Source organism: Dreissena polymorpha, chromosome 4, assembly GCF_020536995.1.
Source record: "Dreissena polymorpha isolate Duluth1 chromosome 4, UMN_Dpol_1.0, whole genome shotgun sequence".
Taxonomy (NCBI): Eukaryota; Metazoa; Mollusca; class Bivalvia; order Myida; family Dreissenidae; genus Dreissena; species Dreissena polymorpha.
Genome location: NC_068358.1, coordinates 36,611,757 through 36,632,571, shown reverse-complemented (window position 1 = coordinate 36,632,571; position 20,815 = coordinate 36,611,757). Strand labels below are relative to the sequence as shown.

The 20,815-nt window shown below is 35.0% G+C and overlaps 1 protein-coding gene across 2 annotated transcripts in view; it reads left to right on the top strand.

The window, feature by feature from the left end:
• Positions 1-20,815, top strand: part of LOC127879383 (FRAS1-related extracellular matrix protein 2-like) — a 326,727-nt gene that overhangs the window by 85,245 nt on the left and 220,667 nt on the right. For both annotated transcript variants that reach the window (XM_052426164.1, XM_052426163.1), the window contains exon 7: positions 462-710. In XM_052426164.1, the coding sequence (XP_052282124.1) occupies positions 462-710 (249 nt within the window). The remainder of the gene's footprint in view (positions 1-461; positions 711-20,815) is intronic.

The window sequence follows — 20,815 nt, the reverse complement described above, 5'->3', positions numbered from 1 at the left end:
TGACACTCTAAGCACATGCATTAAGCCAATTTGAGATGACACTAAGCACATGCATTAAGCCAATTTGAGATGACACTCTAAGCACATTCATTAAGCCAGTTTGAGATGACACTAAGCACATGCATTACGCCAATTTGAGATGACACTAAGCACATGCATTAAGCCAATTTTAAATGACACTAAGCACATGCATTAAGCCAATTTGAGATGACACTCTAAGCACATGCATTAAGCCAATTTGAGATGACACTCTAAGCACATGCATTAAGCCAATTTTAGATGACACTCTAAGCACATGCATTAAGCCAATTTGAGATGACACTCTAAGCACATGCATTACGCCAATTTGAGATGACACTCTAAGCACATGCATTACGCCAATTTGAGATGACACTCTAAGCACATGCATTACGCCAATTTTCCCAGAATGGGGCTAATATTTCCACCCCATTTATTTCTAGGCCGTGCCCAGGGTACTGAAAGTGACAAGGCAGACAGCAGTCCTGACTTTGTGTCTCGCCCTCAGGCTAAGACCAGTGTGATCAGGTTTGCCAAGGGAGAAAACCAGAGTGTTTGCAGAGTGACGGTCCTTGATGACTCTCTGTACGAAGAGGTTGAAAACTTCCATGTCATATTGGCGGATGCTACAGGGGGTCGCATTGGCAAAAATTCACTGGCAGAGATTATCATTGCAACAGACCCTGCCGATGGTAAATCTTTAATAACATTGGTATGCTTAAAATAAATATTGCTTTTGGAAATCAGGGCTTAATGCTTTTGCGCTAAGTGTTGTCCCTGATTATCCTGTGCAATTCACAAAGGCTAATCAGGGACGATACTTTCCACTTTCATAGCATTTGTGAAGGAAGTCTCTGCTGAGCAAAAAACCAGATGGAAAGTGTCTTCTCTAACTAGTCTGTGTGGACTTCATTTGAGGTGACACTTTACACACATGCATTTAATCTATTTTTCCCAGTGGCTCATATATTATTATTCTCCCTGAGTAACTTATATACTTAGTCACATACCCTTTTGAAATATTGCTGATTGAATTATAATACCGGGTAACTCAAATTAACCTTCAACTTGCATAAACCTGCTTACAGTTTATAATTATTATTCTGAAATTACAAGATCATTTCTCTTGAATTTTTGCTTACACCCAAAATTACTTTGCTTGTTTTAAATTGTTCCTGACTTTGTACTAAACACATGGGAAGTTAGTAGATGAACAAAATTTAAAGTTTAGTGTAAGAGTGAGTTTTAAATTTTAGACTGGGATAAGTGTTAAGTTTCTTTTTCATATTTTATTACAGAACGTTATGATACTTTAAGGAGAGTAATCCAAATATTAAATATTAATCCTTACTGCTTTTAAATTGCTGATAAATCGAGGATGTAGGACATAAACATAATCAAAAGAACTTCTTAATTGCTTGGTACCAGTTCCTCTTGAATGTTGATTTTCAAGAAACATAAATAGCAATTCGCAGAATGTTTGAGGAATGTTTCAACTGCATGTCTGACTGGTAATTTTTATGCCCCCCTTCGAAGAAGAGGGGGTATATTGCTTTGCTCATGTCGGTCGGTCTGTCGGTCCGTCCACCAGGCGGTTTCCGGATGATAACTCAAGAACGCTTGGGCCTAGGATCATGAAACTTCATAGGTACATTGATCATGACTCGCAGATGACCCCTATTGATTTTGAGGTCACTAAGTCAAAGGTCAAGGTCACGGTGACCCGAAATAGTAAAATGGTTTCCGGATAACTCAAGAACGCTTAGGCCTAGGATCATGAAACTTCATAGGTACATTGATCATGACTCGCAGATGACCCCTATTGATTTTCAGGTCACTAGGTCAAAGGTCAAGGTCACAGTGACCCGAAATAGTAAAATGGTTTCCGGATGATAACTCAAGAACGCTTAGGCCTAGGATCATGAAACTTGATAGGTAGATTGATCATGACTCGCAGATGACCCCTATTGATTTTCAGGTCACTAGGTCAAAGGTCAAGGTCACTGTGACCCAAAATAGTAAAATGGTTTCTGGATGATAACTCAAGAACGCTTATGCCTAGGATCATGAAACTTCGTAGGTAGATTGAAAATGGCTGGCAGATGACCCCTATTGATTTTCAGGTCACTAGGTCAAAGGTCAAGGTCACGGTGACCCGAAATAGTAAAATGGTTTCTGGATGATAACTCACGAACGCTTATGTCTAGGATCATGAAACTTCATAGGTACATTGATCATGACTCACAGATGACCCCTATTGATTTTCAGGTCACTAGGTCAAAGGTCAAGGTCACGGTGACCCGAAATAGTAAAATGGTTTCCGGATGATAACTCAAGAACGCTTATGCCTAGGATCATGAAACTTGATAAGTAGATTGATCATGACTCGCAGTTGACCCCTATTGATTTTCAGGTCACTATATCAAAGGTCAAGGTCACGGTGACCTGAAATAGTAAAATGGTTTCTGGATGATAACTCAAGAACGCTAATGGCTACGATCATGAAACTTCATAGGTACATTGATCATGACTTGCAGATGACCCCTATTGATATTGAGGTCACTAGGTCAAAGGTCAAGGTCATGGTGACCCGAAATAGTAAAATGGTTTCCGGATGATAACTCAAGAACGCTTATGCCTAGGATCATGAAACTTCATAGGTACATTGATCATGACTTGCAGATGACCCCTATCGATTTTGAGGTCACTAGGTCAATGGTCAAGTTCACGGTGACCCGAAATAGTAAAATGGTTTCCGGATGATAACTGTAGAACGCTTATTCCTAGGATCATGAAACTTGATAGGTAGAAAGATCATGACTCGCAGATGACCCCTATTGATTTTCAGGTCACTATGTCAAAGGTCAAGGTCACAGTGACAAAAAACCTATTCACACAATGGCTGTCACTACAACGGAGAGCCCATATGGGGGGCATGCATGTTTTACAAACAACCCTTGTTTCATCTTAAAATCATGACTATTGATTTTCAGGTCAAAGGTCAAGGTCACGGTGACCTGAAATAGTAAAATGGTTTCCGGATGATAACTCAAGAACGCTTATGGCTAGGATCATGAAACTTCATAGGTACATTGATCATGACTGGCAGATGACCCCTATTGATTTTCAGGTCACTAGGTCAAAGGTCAAGGTCACAGTGACAAAAAACCTATTCACACAATGGCTGTCACTACAACGGAGAGCCCATATGGGGGGCATGCATGTTTTACAAACAATCCTTGTTTCATCTTGAAATTCCTGTATATGGATTTGTCAAGTGATGATATTTTTATTTATTTTGTACTTGCTTTCCTGTCATTGTTTGGAACATACTGTCATTAAGGAATTAAAAGTAACGTAGAAAACAACAGCTATATGCAGCCATGTGTCTGGCATGCAGGGCAGTCTGTTGTGTAAAAGAATGCATATTCTGGCATTAGCTTATTTAACTTTAATTAATCCTGGAAAATGCTTAAACGTATTTGCTTTTTTTTCTGCACAAACAAATGCAAATTTAAACTTTAAATGCTTTGAAATCTGTTTACAACTTTTTTTTTCACAATTTTTTGCATAAAATGAACTAGTTGCAAGATGAAAATGTGTATCAATGCTGATGAAATGCAGGAAAATACTTTATTTCATGACAGCAACTGTAGTCAAGTCAATAAAACAGACACCAGTAGTTGCATTCCAAAATATGAATTCCAGTTTGTATATCATCTCATCTTTGCCTGTGGTCCCATCTGGGACATAGGTTGTATATATTGGTTAATAAATGAGCCTTGTGCTGGGAAAATGTGCGTAAAGTCTAGTCCCAGATTACCGTAAAGTGTTTTCCCAGATTACCGTAAAGTGTAGTACCAGATTACTGTAAAGTGTTGTCCCAGATAACCGTGAAGTGTAGTACCAGATTACTGTAAAGTGTAGTCCCAGATTACCATTAAGTGTAGTCCCAGATTACTGTAAAGTGTAGTCCCAGATTACCATTAAGTGTAGTCCCAGATTACTGTAAAGTGTAGTCCCAGATTACCGTTAAGTGTAGTCCCAGATTACTGTAAAGTGTAGTCCCAGATTACTGTTAAGTGTAGTCCCAGATTACTGTAAAGTGTAGTCCCAGATTACTGTTAAGTGTAGTCCCAGATTACTGTAAAGTGTAGTCCCAGATTACCGTTAAGTGTAGTCCCAGATTACTGTAAAGTGTAGTCCCAGATTACCATTAAGTGTAGTCCCAGATTACTGTAAAGTGTAGTCCCAGATTACCGTTAAGTGTAGTCCCAGATTACTGTAAAGTGTAGTCCCAGATTACCGTTAAGTGTAGTCCCAGATTACTGTAAAGTGTTGTCCCAGATTACCATTAAGTGTAGTCCCAGATTACTGTAAAGTGTAGTCCCAGATTACCATTAAGTGTAGTCCCAGATTACTGTAAAGTGTAGTCCCAGATTACCGTTAAGTGTAGTCCCAGATTACTGTAAAGTGTTGTCCCAGATTACCATAAAGTGTAGTACCAGATTACTGTAAAGTGTTTTCCCAGATTACCGTAAAGTGTAGCACCAGATTACTGTAAAGTTTAGTCACAGATTACCAGAAAGTGAAGTCCCAGATAAGAGATCTCATCTATGCCCTCTTGGTTACATGTATGACATCAATAGGAGATTTGCTAAGACTGTTTTGTTCATTTAGGTCCTTAGAAAATGCTTTTTGAAATAAAGTGTTATATTTATGTTAGGGTATTCAAAATCATATAATTTGAAAGCAATACTGTTATTTTCAAATTTTGATTACAATCTTTGCAAAATTGAAGTTAATAACAAACCTTATAGGTAAAAAAATACTTAGATAAGAAGATAAGAAGAACGAAAGAAGTTCAAAGTTTAATTCACATGACACCTGTTCTGCTTGTTTGTACTACTCAACAACATAACTTAGTTCTACCTATTTAATCAAAGATAGATTATTAGCATAGTTGCGGTTACGCAACTATGCTTATGTTAGAGCTACATTTAGAAAACTGACATGGAACGGTTGACCATTATGAAGCCTTACCTGATCAAAAATCAGACGAAATATCTATTTAATATAGTATATCGTCGCTGTCGTTCTCAAACCTCGTAGCTACAAAATGCCTACTTTTCAGGAGAGAGAAAAAAAACGTCTCTTTTTTTTTTATAGGAAACCTCGTAGTTTCAAATAAAAAAATTATAAAAACGTTTTTGTCAAATTTGTCCAAACGAAACGACGTACCTATAGGTGGAATGGCGTCGCTACGACTTTTCACTGGGAAAAAAGCCAACAATCATTCTACAACATTTCGTCACGTCACGTGGCTTTCTTAAGGGCTCTGATTGGCGTAGAGCTACGAGATATAGCACAAAACACGCGCCAGACTTCATATAATCGGAAAAGGCGAATAAAATATTTTGAAAATTTTGGAGCTACGAGGTTTGAGAACTACAGCGACGATATGGTAATTCTTACATTTTTTTTTATTTAGAAACATTTTTCTAACATTTTCTTCCAAGAATATTGCTGACACCGTTTTTAGTAATTTTTCTAAAACCGTTTTATGTGAAAAAACCTTCTAAGAAACTAAAACAAATTTCGTTCCTAAAACAATTCTGTTCTGGTTGATAGTGATCTCACACCTACTTTCTATTTCCTTTGTTTACTGTTCTGGGAGAGGTCAAATTCATTAGGCCCTGGTTTAAGGATATGAAGAATTTTATTGGTTAATTATAAATAGAAATTAACATATTCTCAACAGGAAGTGGGGCATAAAGCACTTTCATTTTTTGTAAATGTTTAAAAAAATAGCGGAGTACGATGAATGTTTTCTGATTTATGACATGGATTCTGACCTGCATTTCTATGGATTTAATGAAGTAGAGTTTGAAAGTAATAGAGATGTGTTAATTGAAATTAAAATGATTTACTTTGAACCAGAAATTAACGTTACGAGTAGAGCTAACGGTTTATATGTGGCATGGAATTTAATGGATTCGCGCAAATTCTGGACGAGTGTTGTGTCTGTAAAATATTAAATGGAATGCCTTAAATGTATGAAGTCGAAAAAGAAAACGAATGGTTGCATAATGGTATGCGTGAAATAATGTAATTCTATGTATTTATTTTGATAGTTATGTCATTTTGTAACCATTCACATTCGTCACGATTTGGAATTCCCGTTTCTAAAAATAGAACATTTTGGTAGCATGGACCAACAAGGGAGGCGACTCGTGATGTCAGAAATTGTTAAGGATACAATAAACTAAATAATCGAGTCATGAAGGGAGTCATGAAGGACAATAAACTAAATAATCGAGTCATGAAGGGAGTCATGTAGTCTGTACTCTCTAAACCAGGGACCTATTCTGTATAGGTCCCAGTCTAAACAAATCATCATATTTTCCTCGAAGGCATGTTTTACACTTTAGACTGTTGTTCTGGTTTTATCGTTTGGAGATATTGATAGGGTAAGCATAGGTGTTCACTATTAAAAACCTGAAATAGGATAAAGTTAGAGATTAAAGTAAAAAATGGTACTGCAAAAGGTTACAATCTACTAGAAAACGGCCGAAAAAAGAAGGTGCAAAAACAGTCGATTTTGATTTGAGTCGAATTCTTTTTTGGTTTGAACATGACATATCTTTTTTATTGCTTAAATCGATTCAGCTAAGAATGCCCGTCAAGAAAAGGTATGGTTATGGGGGTCTCTATGTGCAAAATGTTGTATTTATTTTCGCTCAAATTTGTCGCTTTTACATTGAAACATATAAGGAAACTATTTAGTATATTTTGACCTAAACATTAACTTCAGCAGAAACTTCCCTGTATCTTGCAACTATGCTTTCAACGCCATCGGCGCTCTCGTTTTTACTCACTGACTCCAAGACATTTTATGTACTTCATGTGCACTTAATATCTAAAGAGATTAAAACAAATAATTATGGTTTAAGTTGAAAACCAATTCAAAATTCATTTATCTTCTATTTTTGTCAATTTAAAGTTCATAAAACTGTCTGTCTTGAATTTTAGTTCTATAATTTTTCAATATATTTACTGATAGTATAAATCATATCGTAGACCCACCCTCTTGGAAATAGTTCAGACTTAGAAAATATGTCAATAAATTTGGCTGCACTTTATGATTTGAGAGGCAATAACACATGAAAACACTTGAGTCCAAAATTCTTAATTATTTTGTACCATTGTAATAACTTTGCACTGATGTAAATAAAAAATATTGTACAACAACAGTGATGGCTGTGGGAATGCAGCAAGAACTGCATATTTTCATGTAATAAGATGTCAAAGACAGGAACATATATACTCAGTACTTGGTTCACAATTATCGGAGTCTTGGTCAAGGAACACTCAGCTTCATGCGTGCGGGAAATTTCCTTTATAGGAAGTCTTGTCTAAGTAAAAATTCAGTTTAGGCGAAAAGTGTTGTCCCGCATTAATCTGTGCGGACTGCACCGGCTAATCTGGGATGACACTTAACACACATGCATTCAGACCCAGATTGAGGCTCATTTACTAGATTTTTAGTAATAAATATCCCTTATATAATGATTATTATTTTTGTCACATGCTATACCCTGTTTCCCATGTAATACAACCATTACATATTTTTTTTTATTACACATGTGAAATACAACATTTTTAAGCATTTTCATTGGCTTAGTTTTCGTTTATTGACCAATCGCATTCTGTTATTTTGCTGAAATGACGTTGCAACGTCAAATGACGTCACGAAATGTAAACAACATTCGGGATTTTATCATTATGTTTGCGTAAATATTAATTTAATTTGCTCATTTAAAAGCATGTGATAAAAAAGATCTGACACTCGTTGTCATATCATACCATATGTTATTAAACTCGTCCAGGAAAGTCATTAGTAAGCTCGCCAAAGGCTCGCTTACTAACAAAATTCCTGAACTCGTTTAATAAAATATGGTATGATATGACAACTCGTGCCAGATCCTATATGTATCAGATGAATGCCAAGTGATTAGAGGTCTTTATCTTACACCTTTTTATTAACATAATAATATAACTGGTTGTATGTAAAGTTGCAAGAGATGATGATTGCCATAACTCTAATGCCCATGGGTTAAATATAATTTAGCCTCGCTGTGGGAAAATGGGGCTTAGTGCAAATACATAATGTGTCATCCCAGATGAGACTGTGCAGTCCTAACAGGCTTATCAGGGACAACATTCCTCCTACATTTGATTTGCGTTTAGATGAGACATCCTTTAAATGTAAAATTCCATAAAAGTGAAAAGTGTCGTCCCTAATAAGACTGTGCAGATTGCACAGGCTTATCGGACAACACTTTACTCACAAGCCTTAAGCCCTGTTTTGTCATAATGAGGCTCAAACATTTGATACTTGAAATTTCATGTAAACAATATTCCCAGTTATATGATAATCCCATGTATGCAATATTTGCATGGTTACAATAATTCAATGTATACAATATTTCTATGTATACAATACTCCTATCTATGCAATATTCACATGTTTACAATAATCCAATGTATACAATATTCCCATGTATATAATATTCCTATGTATACAACATTCACATGTATACAACTTTCATATGTTTACAATAATCCTATGTATGCCTATGTTTGCAAGATTCAAATATTTACAAGATTCCCATATATACATTAATCCCATGTAAGCAATATTCCTGTGCAAACAATATTCCCATGTATACAATACATTACTCTATGTATAAAATATTCCCATGTATACAATATTCCCATGTAAACAATATTCCCATGTATACAATATCATGGGAATAGACTGATGGTTACAATGTGCATCCTCCTAAAGAGCTATTTATTAAGAGAATACAAATTGTATTCAAACGTGATTTAAGCAATGCATCATGTTATGCATCTTTCGTGATGGTTTCTAAACAGCATATTAAAGTTATATGATTAAGAGATAGTTGCAATGGCCCTTAGTTTAAAATACGTTATCAGTTTTTATATGAAATTAATGTTATTTAACTTCATTTATTAGTATTGTTTATTGGCAAATTTTTCTTTGCATAAATTAAATAACTGCATTTGCTCACGAATTTTAACGTTAAAAAAATGAAACAGAAATTTGCATATATAAAAGTATTGTACCTAAATGACAAAGACCTTTACAATGCAATTGACAGATTAATTAACTTAATGACAATCACATATTTCACTCTTTATTGAACATAATTATCTTCACTTTAACACTTCTGGTTATTTCTAAACATGTAAACCATAGTTGCATATTTTATAAACAATACTAAAGCATAAATCTGTATGTTGTGTTGGCTCTTTCTGAGTATCAGACTATCTGAAATAATAACATTGTGGTATATAAAACGTTGTCATCATTAATGCTGTTCAGAAGTTAAATGACATGGTCTGCACATTTCTTATTAAGCTTCTGTGATATAACAAGTTATGAATGGCGTTACCTGGAAAACATATTTGCAGCTAGAGAAGTGCAATGAATGCAATTGAGATATAATCAGGCATTAGCTAATCAATCAAACTTCTTTGCAGGGGTGCTATTTGTGATGGAACTCCCATATTCTGGTACAATCTGGAATTATGGGGGTGAGAGAACACTAAGTAAGGCTCACACTTTAATTTCCTTTCATCTTCTTTGATAATCAACCACTGTAGTACACAGAGTGAGGTTCATAATAGTAAGGTAAGCATTCTGGTTGACACTTGGTGTTCACTGGATACTAGGGTTGTTTGTCTGCAGGTTCCATAGATCATAAACAATTAGGCTCGTTCAGGGAAAACTGGGCTTAATAATGCGTGTGTGTAAAGTGTCAACCCAGATTAGCCTGTGCGCAGTCTGCTAAGGCTAATCAGGGACAACACTTTCCACCAAGTGTAGATTTTCGTTAAGAATATTCTTAATTTAATGTAAACATTCCATAAAAGTGGAAAGTGTTATCTCTGATAAGCCTGTTTAATCTGTGATGAAACTTTATGCAAATGTATTTAGCCCAATTTTCCCAAAACATTACGGTAGTTCATTGAATGAACAGGAAGTAGCAAAGTTATATTTGGACAGGTTAATATTCGTGTTGGAATTTCAAATCCTAAATGTTCATAACACTAAAATGTACGCACACACAAGTTTGAATTACAAGGTTCTCTCTGTAATATATAAATAAGACAAATAAAACATATTGTTATTTATTATGCCCCTCTTCGAAGAAAAGGGGGTATATTGCTTTGCTCATGTCGGTCGGTCTGTCGGTCGGTCGGTCTGTCGGTCTGTCCGTCCACCAGGTGGTTGTCAGACGATAACTCGAGAACCCTTGGGCCTAGGATCATGAAACTTCATAGGTACATTGATTATGACTCGCAGATGACCCCTATTGATTTTGAGGTCACTAGGTCAAAGGTCAAGGTCACGGTGACCAGAAATAGTAAAATGGTTTTTGAATGATAACTCAAGAACGCATACGCCTAGGATCATGAAACTTCATGGGTAGATTGATCAGGACTTGCAGATGACCCCTATTGATTTTGAGGTCACTAGGTCAAAGGTCAAGGTCACGGTGACCCGAAATAGTAAAATGGTTTCCGGATGATAACTCAAGAACGCATACGCCTAGGATCATGAAACTTCATGGGTAGATTGATCATGACTCGCAGATGACCCCTATTGATTTTGAGGTCACTAGGTCAAAGGTCAAGGTCACGGTGACCCGAAATAGTAAAATGGTTTTCGGATGATAACTCAAGAACGTTTACGCCTAGGATCATGAAACTTCATAGGTAGATTGATCATGACTTGCAGATGACCCCTATTGATTTTGAGGTCACAAGGTCAAAGGTCAAGGTCACGGTGACCCGAAATAGTAAAATGATTTTCGGATGATAACTCAAGAAAGCTTTTGCCTAGGATCATGACACTTCATAGGTACATTAATCGTGACCTGCAGATGACCCCTATTGATTTTCAGGTCACTAGGTCAAAGGTCAAGGTCACAGTGACAAAAATCGTATTCCCACAATGGCTGCCACTACAACGGAAAGCCCGTATGGGGGGCATGCATGTTTTACAAACAGCCCTTGTTATTGAAATCATACAAGAAGAATAGTATTATGGAAAATCAATTGTAATATAAAGCAGTATTCAAGTTCTGGTATTGAACACTTTGTTGAGATGTTTTCATAATTCTGCTTGATACCAGGAAACTTCTGAAGTCTATCACAGGTTACTTTTAACTCCTCTTAAAACAAATTTCCTACTTATTTTGTTTTACATCTGAAAGTGATTTACAATTTCATGCAAGAACAGACATTTGGGTCCATACACCACTGGATGTTCAGAAATGAATGTTAAAGTAGAAGACTATTGTGCAATAATCTCTGGAAGTCAGGTTTATGAGACAAACAACTTTCACATGAAATAATATGGCACCTTTCCAACATAACAGACATTTGTCCCATAGCCCAACAGTATTAAAATGGGTATAAACATTACATGGAACTGTAACGTTAACATACCATTGGATTACAATATCGAGGTAGTAAAAATAATGTTTCTCTTGAAGATCAGCGTTATTTTGTAGTACATTTTTGTGGATTATAATGGTCAGATTTGTGTAATTGTTTGTCAAGAACTGTGTAGGGGATTTTTTTATTTGCGCCTTTTTTCATGAAAAAAATAGAAGAAAAATCATTGATGGCTTGATTTCCCAGTGAGTTCTCATGGTATAGGGCTTGACTGTGAAGCCAAGGATAGTTAGTTTGAATACAAGCCACACAACTTGTTTTGGAATGGGCAGTGAAATTTTTGCTAGCGCCAATTTGCCCCCCTACCTCTCTGGCACAGGTTTTTCAAAAAGGGGTACTGAACGAATGTCCGTGAAGTTTTGGGCCAGATTATCCTATTCAGTCGGCTAATTTGTGATGGCACTTTACCCTCAAGCATTAAGCCCTGTTTTCCCAGAGCGACGTTCATTTGTACTTAGCATGGCCAATTGATTAGATTGGATGATCTTGCCCAGGAAAAATAAAAATCAATGTCATACACAAAAACCATTTTTGTACCTTCAAGGTCAAAGTCATAATTGTACATCAATGTTCAAAGTAGAGCTGTTGCTCTTTGTTAAATCAATGTGTATCACAGACAATCATATTAAAAAAAGGTTCAAGTCCATTGCCTCAGATCCACTTGAACATTGGTAATGTTGTTAATGATTTATGTTCTACATGATCCAATAATGTGTAGCAGATCCTAAGTGTAAGATTTTGAACTGCTGTAATCATGTTCTACATGAATCATATACAAGCCGTGATCTGGGAAAACCAGGCTTAATGTATGTGTATTAAAGGGATCTTTTCACGGTTTGGTAAATTGACAAAATTGAAAAAAAGTTTTTTCAGATAAGCGAATTTTCGTTCTAGTTATGATATTTGGTTTAAAATAAACCGTATTACTGAACATTTACCATAGTCGAATATTGCCATTTTATGTATCTTTTGACGATTTGAAAACCTAAAAATTATAAAGCGTTGCAACGCGAAACGATTGAATAATTTGGAGAGTTCTGTTGTTGTCTTTTAAATTTACGAAACTACGAAGATTGCTTATATAAGGTATAAAATACTTAAACTGTGTATACCCAGCGGAATAGCCGAGAGAGCTATTGCGTTTTTACTTCAGACTAATTCCAGGACTCTGGGGGTCACTGGTTCCAGCCCTGTTACCGGCTACAATTTTTCCTTTTTTAATTTTATTCTTGATTTTTTACTGGAGCTTTTAAGATCCAATGTTTACATTTATCAATATAAAGCATTTAATGACAAACTTCAAAATATGCCAAAATCTGTGAAAAGGCCCCTTTAAGTGTAGTCCCAGATTAGCCTGTGCAGGTATGAAATTTTTCGCTTAGTCTGGACTTTCATTTAGGAGAGACCTCCTTTAAACTAAAACTTCTATCCAGACTAAAAGTGTCCTCACTGATTAGCCTGTGCATTTCCAGACAACACTTTCCGCACACGCATTTTAAAGCCTTGTACAACTAGAACATGGCTCATATTCCACATGGATCAATTATTTTAACATGTTTCTATTACTGATTACCATGAACTGGTCCTTACTCTTGATAGTTGTTGCCATTAATCAGAACCCTTTCTCAGTAATGCCACGCATTGTTTTTTGGGGCAATTTGCAGTGATAAAATCAGTCTGCCATTCCAATCATGGTGTCCAATCTATGCTGTCACCTTGAACCATTGCAGAACTCCTCCTAAATCCTTGTAGAGCAGCATGTGGTCCCACAAATGACATAATCATACACCTAATGTGAGGAAAGCTGCTGCTTACATCTTGGTCTAATTGAAAAGCCATGTTGTCAATTTACATAACATTTAATTGAAGATAAATAGCATTTTCAATTAGGGTGTTGTGAATAAAATATTTTTATTGTCTCTTAAGTATGTGCAAACAGTCATTAGGAAATTGTTGTGCTGAGATGTGCTTATGTGTAGAATGCAGGATAAGTATTAATGATAATGTTGATAGAAAGCAGAGATTTTAATGATGATGGTAGAAGATGTCTTTACATTCTGAGACGTGTAATCAAAAAAGGTCCGTGAAATGAGGCTGGTTATTTAAATGTTTACCATATTATTATAACATAGCCATTTATCTTGTGCACCAACTTTTATATGAGAATTTTGAGGTGCTTTAATAATAGAGCTTACTTCATTCCAGTATATATGCAAGTTAATTTGTTCTGCATATATTCAAAATCTTTAATAAGGTGTCACATATTCTGCTTTTTCACAACATAAAACCATGTTCATAACAGGGATCATATTTTCCCGCAACATCAATCGGTCTGGATATAAATGGGTCAAAAGTATCCGAAAATTTATATCCGAAATCATGACAAATTACGTTAAAATATATATACCATTGATTTTGCTATTCTTGAAGGTGGTATAATAAATGTAGATCTACAAGTAAAATTCCCTTAGGCATTTTTTTTAACGGAACATACAAGTTTTCTACACTGGTTTTATCATTTGCTATTTCAATGTTGTTTCGTGTGCTGTTTTATTAGACTTTTTTTCATCGTTGTCAATATTATTAATCTGTGTAAGTATATACCGATGTTTTTCAATCATTGTCAACTCGATAATAGCATACAAACATGCACTGAACCAAACAAATGTCTGTGCGTAGGTTGGCTACTGACAATAACAAAACCAAATAATTAAGAAATAATTCGTGTTTGTTGTCAAATATCCCATAGCCGATAGTTCAGATGCATAGGGATTAAATCACGAGTGCAAAGCACGATTGATTTGAAACCACGCATCTAATTTTCCGGTCGTGGGTTTTTTAACAACAAACTATAAAGTACACAAATTATTTCGATTCTAACATTGTTTTTACTAAAGATTTATACAATCTATATTATTTTTCTTGTGTACTATTTTATGTAAAGTTCTGCCCATAAAAATAACTTTCGGCTGTTCTGTCGATCAGATCCGCGACTTTCATTCATAATTATATAACAGGATTATCTTTGTTTTTAAGAAAGTTTTCACGTGCCGTGTTAGAATCGTTTTTTACTTCTATCTCAGATATTATTAAATTTATTACAGTTTGCAGTGATAACAATACATTACAATCGCAACATATTGTTTTGTATCACATGCACGTCAATTAACTTCGAAGACCGATTATAATTAAACCAGTGCGCGCAGTTACCTTAGCAGACAAAACAGAGAAACCGCTATAACAATGATAACTATCAATAGACACACAATGACTCTGATAATCGATCGATATGTACATCACAGGCCTTAAGTCTCTTAAATTGTTTTGCGATTATTTCAGTTTGCACATTTTTTGACCACCCTCATTAATTTCGGACGCGTCTCTAATCCGCTGTTCACAAGTTTTTAGCATAGGTGCGTTTATGCACCTATGCTTATGGTATATACCACATTTCAAAAATCCACATCGATCGGTTGCCCTTTATGAAGCCTTACCTGATCAAAAATCAGACGAAATATCTATTTAATTTAGTATATGGTCATTCTTACCATTTTTTTTTGGAAACGTTTTTCTAACGTTTTCTTCCAAGAATATTGCTGACACCGTTTTTAGTGAATTTTTCTAAGACCGTTTTATGTTAAAAAATCTTCTTATAACCTAAAACAAATTTCGTTCGTAAAACAATTCCATCTGCACTATAAATCTCAATCTCCTACGCAGTGGCCTCCCTTATACTAGAAGTTACTGACCGGACGAAGCAAGGGAAGTAACTGCTGTGAGGAGTTTCTATAAAAATCTGCATTCAGAAATCTGTATTCAGAACTCAATCTGTTGTGCACGTCTGCATCTAACACTTACCACAAGTTTTACGACAAATTCTTGACGCCGACAAATAGGGTAGCGTCTTTTTTCATTTGTGAAAAGAATAGTTCGATACAGATCTGTCCGTGCTTAAATTTTGAAAGGCTTTGGTAATTATTTTTCATAAGCGTTTCAAACACTGATGTAAATGGAAAGATTATCTATTTAAATAGTCGGTAATTGTTTGAAATTATTGATTTGAGAAATTAGCGGATGGCGATATCGAACTACATTATACCACGTGACGCCATTCTTCCCTGTATCTTGCACCTATGCTTTTAACGCCATCGGCGCTCTCGTTTATTCTTGGTCTGACGTGCAATAAACCAGTCGTGACAGGTTTAGAGAGTCAGACTGCAGCGAATGGTTTATCACACCTAATTGAGATAAGAATGTCATTAGGGTGTGTTAGCATGTGCACTGTGTAATCAATTTCATGACATGGGAATTTTAGCAAACAGAATCGGACCGACTGTTTGGGATATTAAATCGGTTTTTCATGACCCCAATCGGTCTAGGACCGACAAACCGAAAAAAATATGATCCCTGGATCATAATATAGCCTAACTTGTTGGTTTATCAATTTAGCTATTTCACTATTGACAGTTTGGATAGGTATGATCCCAGCTTACAAGAAGAGAGAGTCAGACATGTTTTACAATGAAAACTCATAAGTCTGGGTGGATAAATTCCACATATCAACACTAAGTGCCTTATTACCTTGCCCCTTGCCGTTTGTCATTAAGGCATGGCGTGTTTTATGGCTGTTAATGGCAGGAATATGACTGCACGTATAATTGTATTGAAAGCATATGTGTTTTACATAAAATGTATGTGTAGGAAAAACATTTTCAATTATGTATTTTTTTGTAGGTGCAACCTTTGTACTGTAATTTGCAATGACATATGTTAATTTTACAACTTATTTGTAAGTTGCACAAATTAGCTCTTCAGTGGTAATAAAATGTAAGGCTATTAAACTATTTTTTAATTAATGATGTTCTAATTGCCATTGATTTCTGCTGGCAGATTTCTGCACATAATACATGAACTACATTAATATCTAGTCACATGCAAAATGTCTCGCAACTTGATATATGATAGATTTATACAAATAATTGCTTTATGAGGGCTATTATATTTAGCAAGCAGAATTGTTCTACAGCAGTGTAATTGCCCTCATATTGTTTTAACTTACAGTGTCATACATGCTTATTTATTTTAATTAAAATTATAGACATTATTTTACAAAATTGCAGAACATGAAATGAACAGTTTCTTTTGAGATATAAATCACCAAAATGATGTCCATTGCAACTGTGATGTCTTATTCCAAATTCTCATAATACTGTGTTTTATCTTTATATCTATGATATATACATACAAGATAAGTATTGATGCAAAGCATCAAAGGGCGTCGGAAATTTCAGTGTAAAAGGCACTCAATGAAGTAACATGGAACGATTTTTTTTGTATTGTAAATATTAATATATTAGCCGATTATTTAAAAAAAAATAGAAAAATATACTGGTATAACCATTATCTATAATTTTGTGTTATAACCCCCCAAATAACCATTATTTATGATGTTGTGTTATAACCCCCAAATAACCATTATCTATGATTTTGTGTTGTATAACCCCCAGATATTTCATAGTTCATTTTATTTACATTTGTTTCCTTTTTTTACTGGTATCCATGTGCAGTTTTCATTAATGGAACAGAACTGTGTAGGTTTTAAAAAATCTGCTTCATCTTGTAAGTGTAATTTCATATTTTTCTCAACTTCAAGGGGAGATGATTCTGAACTTATTCTTACATTGCTCATTTTCGATAGGGGTTGAGTACTCATTGATATGAAAACACTAAGAGTTTGAAAACAAATTGAATGAAAACTGTAAATTGCATAAAGAAGCTGCATTTCACAATACACTGTAACTCCAATATAACACGGATGACTGGGTCCAAGCCACACAACAGCGTTATAAACGGACAGCGTTATAAGTTTTGAGCTTATTTATTTATATTGTCATGCTGTGTTGTCATCCGCAAATACATGCATATAAATCGAATCGAACGATAACAGTATATATACCGCTTTTCTAATGTGCACATTTTTCCGATAATCCAATATAATTACAACATCACTTACAAAAAAATAATGTTTAACATTTATTACAAGAAATATGTTTACGAATTTCGTAAACAAATTCATATGCCTACGCCATTTTTCAGAAAAATAGTACAGTGCATTATGGGGAAAAGCTTTCATTAGACGAGCGAATTTAAATTTAGATTGAATGCAATACGATACATGTACAAAGTAATGTTTTATTGCGTCATACGCAGCATGTAAAAAACATGCTTTCCGTGGACTTTCTGATAACGCGCAAAAATTTAAGTGAATCTCTGTTAACAATTACTCTGCGTTAGCATGTAAATAAATCGTCAGGATTTTTTAATTTACTTTTCGTATACGTACTGAAACATTAAACACACACAAAGATCTTTTTATGTATCAAGCTTGTATAGCATATAATAAACGATAACACACTTACACAGCCATAGTTTATACAATGAAATACAATACACGATAAATATAAAACATAAACAGGTAATCGTATTAAATAACTTTAATTTTATAATTATTACGCTTGCACTTACATTATTGAAATTAGCGCATCGAACCGCTCTGATAGGGAATACATGTAATAAACACAGACTCGCGAGTTTTCACACCTTTATTGACATTACACAACAGATTAACACCAATTAGCTGTCGAGTGTCGTTTAACCTCTAATCGATTAAAATCAGTTAAACGAATGGATAAAGCAATCAAGCTGTGATCGCTGGCTTCTTTGAATTTTCTGAAAATACAAGTAGTTGCATAACATGGATTTGAATCAGAAATGGAAGGTTGGAGAAAAAACGGGATCCAAGCACCCCCCGCGTTATATTGGACACAGCGTTATAACGGACCGCACTATATTGGAGTTACAGTGTACTTTGAAATTCAGTAAAAGATCATATTAGATTTATTGCTCCGATATTCATCATTTTCAATAGGGTTCGAGTAATACTGATATAAAAAGGTGAAATCTTTTAAACAAGTGGAAATTGTTTATTTTGTCAAATTTAATAGAAAAAAATTCTGGACTTATTGTCCCGATGTTTCTCATTTTTAATGAGGTAAAAATGCTCATTGATATGAAGACACTGTAAGTTTGGAAAGGATCTGATGAAAAATGTTGACATAATCACCTAACCAAGCAGTTTTTCACTTTTATTTTTAAAAACAAAGAGACATAATTCTGGACTTATGGTCCGATATTGCTCATATAGAGAGTTTGGGTTGGATCCTCATTGATAAAAAAACTTCTGCAAGTTTGGGAACAATCGGATGAAAATTTTGGACTTCGAACGATTTCAAAATTTCTCAAATTCTAAGGAAGATAACTATGGACGTAATGGTCGGATAATGCTTAAGGGCCCATACCACCTGGATAGTAATACGTGTCACGCTACGCGCTCTATATGTGGTTCTTAATAAAAAAAACTCCGAGGAGTGCTTGACTCTAGGGAAACGGGTTGCTGGGACACAGCTCCTCCTTGATAAGCGGCTGCTTCCTTTATCGCAACTCATTGAAACAATCAATAATATATGTCGCGCTTCACGCTCTATATGTGGTAGGGATAGTACTTAGGGCCTATGATAGACAACCATAAAAATGCACGGATAATAGATGTGTTGTTTGCATTTATTTGTTAATATAAAAACACGTGTATTTTTTTATAAGATATTTAAGTGATGTAAGAAATTTTAATTAACGTTGTCACCACGGGGCATCCATTAATTTTAATAAAAATGTCCAATTGCAGTAAAATGGATTTTAAAATGTCTACATAAAATAAAGCTTTGTTTTATTTATTAAACTGACTGAAAAAAATTGTCAGCCGGCAAACTGTTCTGTTCGTGCCGGAACCCTGGATTGAACCGGGGGCCTTTAGATGATTGTTGCGTAAACAACTTCAGTCTAACGCTCTCCCAACTGAGCTATTCCCGCTGACATATGTACTGCTATTTGGTGAAGTTGTGTATAGCGATGGTTATTATATGTCTATTAATAAACTAATACATTGTACGTTTTTGTACCACTACACCTTCCAATAAACTTGCTTGCGGGATAGGTCGTCAAATATCGTACAACATTGATTCTCCACTAAATGAGCAAATTAGAAAAACCACAAAATAAATATATTTTGATTATGTTTTGTTTTTATACAAAACCAGAAAGTTTTGCGTATTTGCCCAGTCCGTGTGATCTTTCCCCTGTGATCAGTTGTGGATCAGTTATTAATTAAAACAATTAGCTTTGCATTATTGGCAATAAATGTTGTAATAAATGTAATAGGCACAAATGCAGTACTTATTTACACTAATTTACACAAAAAATCACCACTATGCAAGATATTCTTAAAACAAAAAAATATACATTGATCCGTAAAATAACTTCTCCTCCCATAAGCGAAAAAAAAAAGGCATTACATACTAGTCGCCGCTCTCTAGAGCAACGCCAATAAGCATAAAGGTTTAACAGACTTGTAGTATGGCGATATCTTTTCTAACCATGACGCCACATTAAGTAGTTAATAATAGATGAGGCAGCTTTCCCAGCCATATAAGTATTAATTATTGTTATGGCATCAATATAGATTTAATTGATGTACACTTGGTTTTACTGACTGCATGTTTCATCAAATAAAAAGTCAACTTTCTTTGTAACTGAAGATCAATATGGTCTTACAAAGTGTAGGGTCATTAAATTTCCTTAGATGTTTTGATATTAAACTTGTACTACATGCATGAAATATTATATACTTGTTGCCCACAGCACCATAAACACAGTTTTATCTATTCACTGGAGACTGATCACCAATAAATCTGACGGGTTTCTTTGCAATTATGACATTAACTATTTTGGTACAAGATTTCATGAGCCTATCCATGTCAGTGAGAGTGATGGGCTTGTAAATCATTGATAAAATAGCTTACAAAAACCTGATCACAGACATAACCATGGATCTTCCATTAGATAGATGTGTTGACACCATCTACTCTGTAAATCTGATCAATGTGTCAGTTTGTTTCACTGATCAAAGCGGCTGTTTTCTTTACATTTGAGCCTCTCTCTGGGAAAAGGGGCTTTAAAGCATGTGCATAACGTTTCGTCTGCACAGGCTAATCAGGGACAACAATTTATGCCTGTACTGTTTTTTTGTTTAGAAGAGACTTGATTTTTAAAAAATACTATAAAAGCAGAAAGTGTGGTCTCTGATCAGCCTGTGCAAACTTTACGGGCTTATCTGGGACAACATTTTATG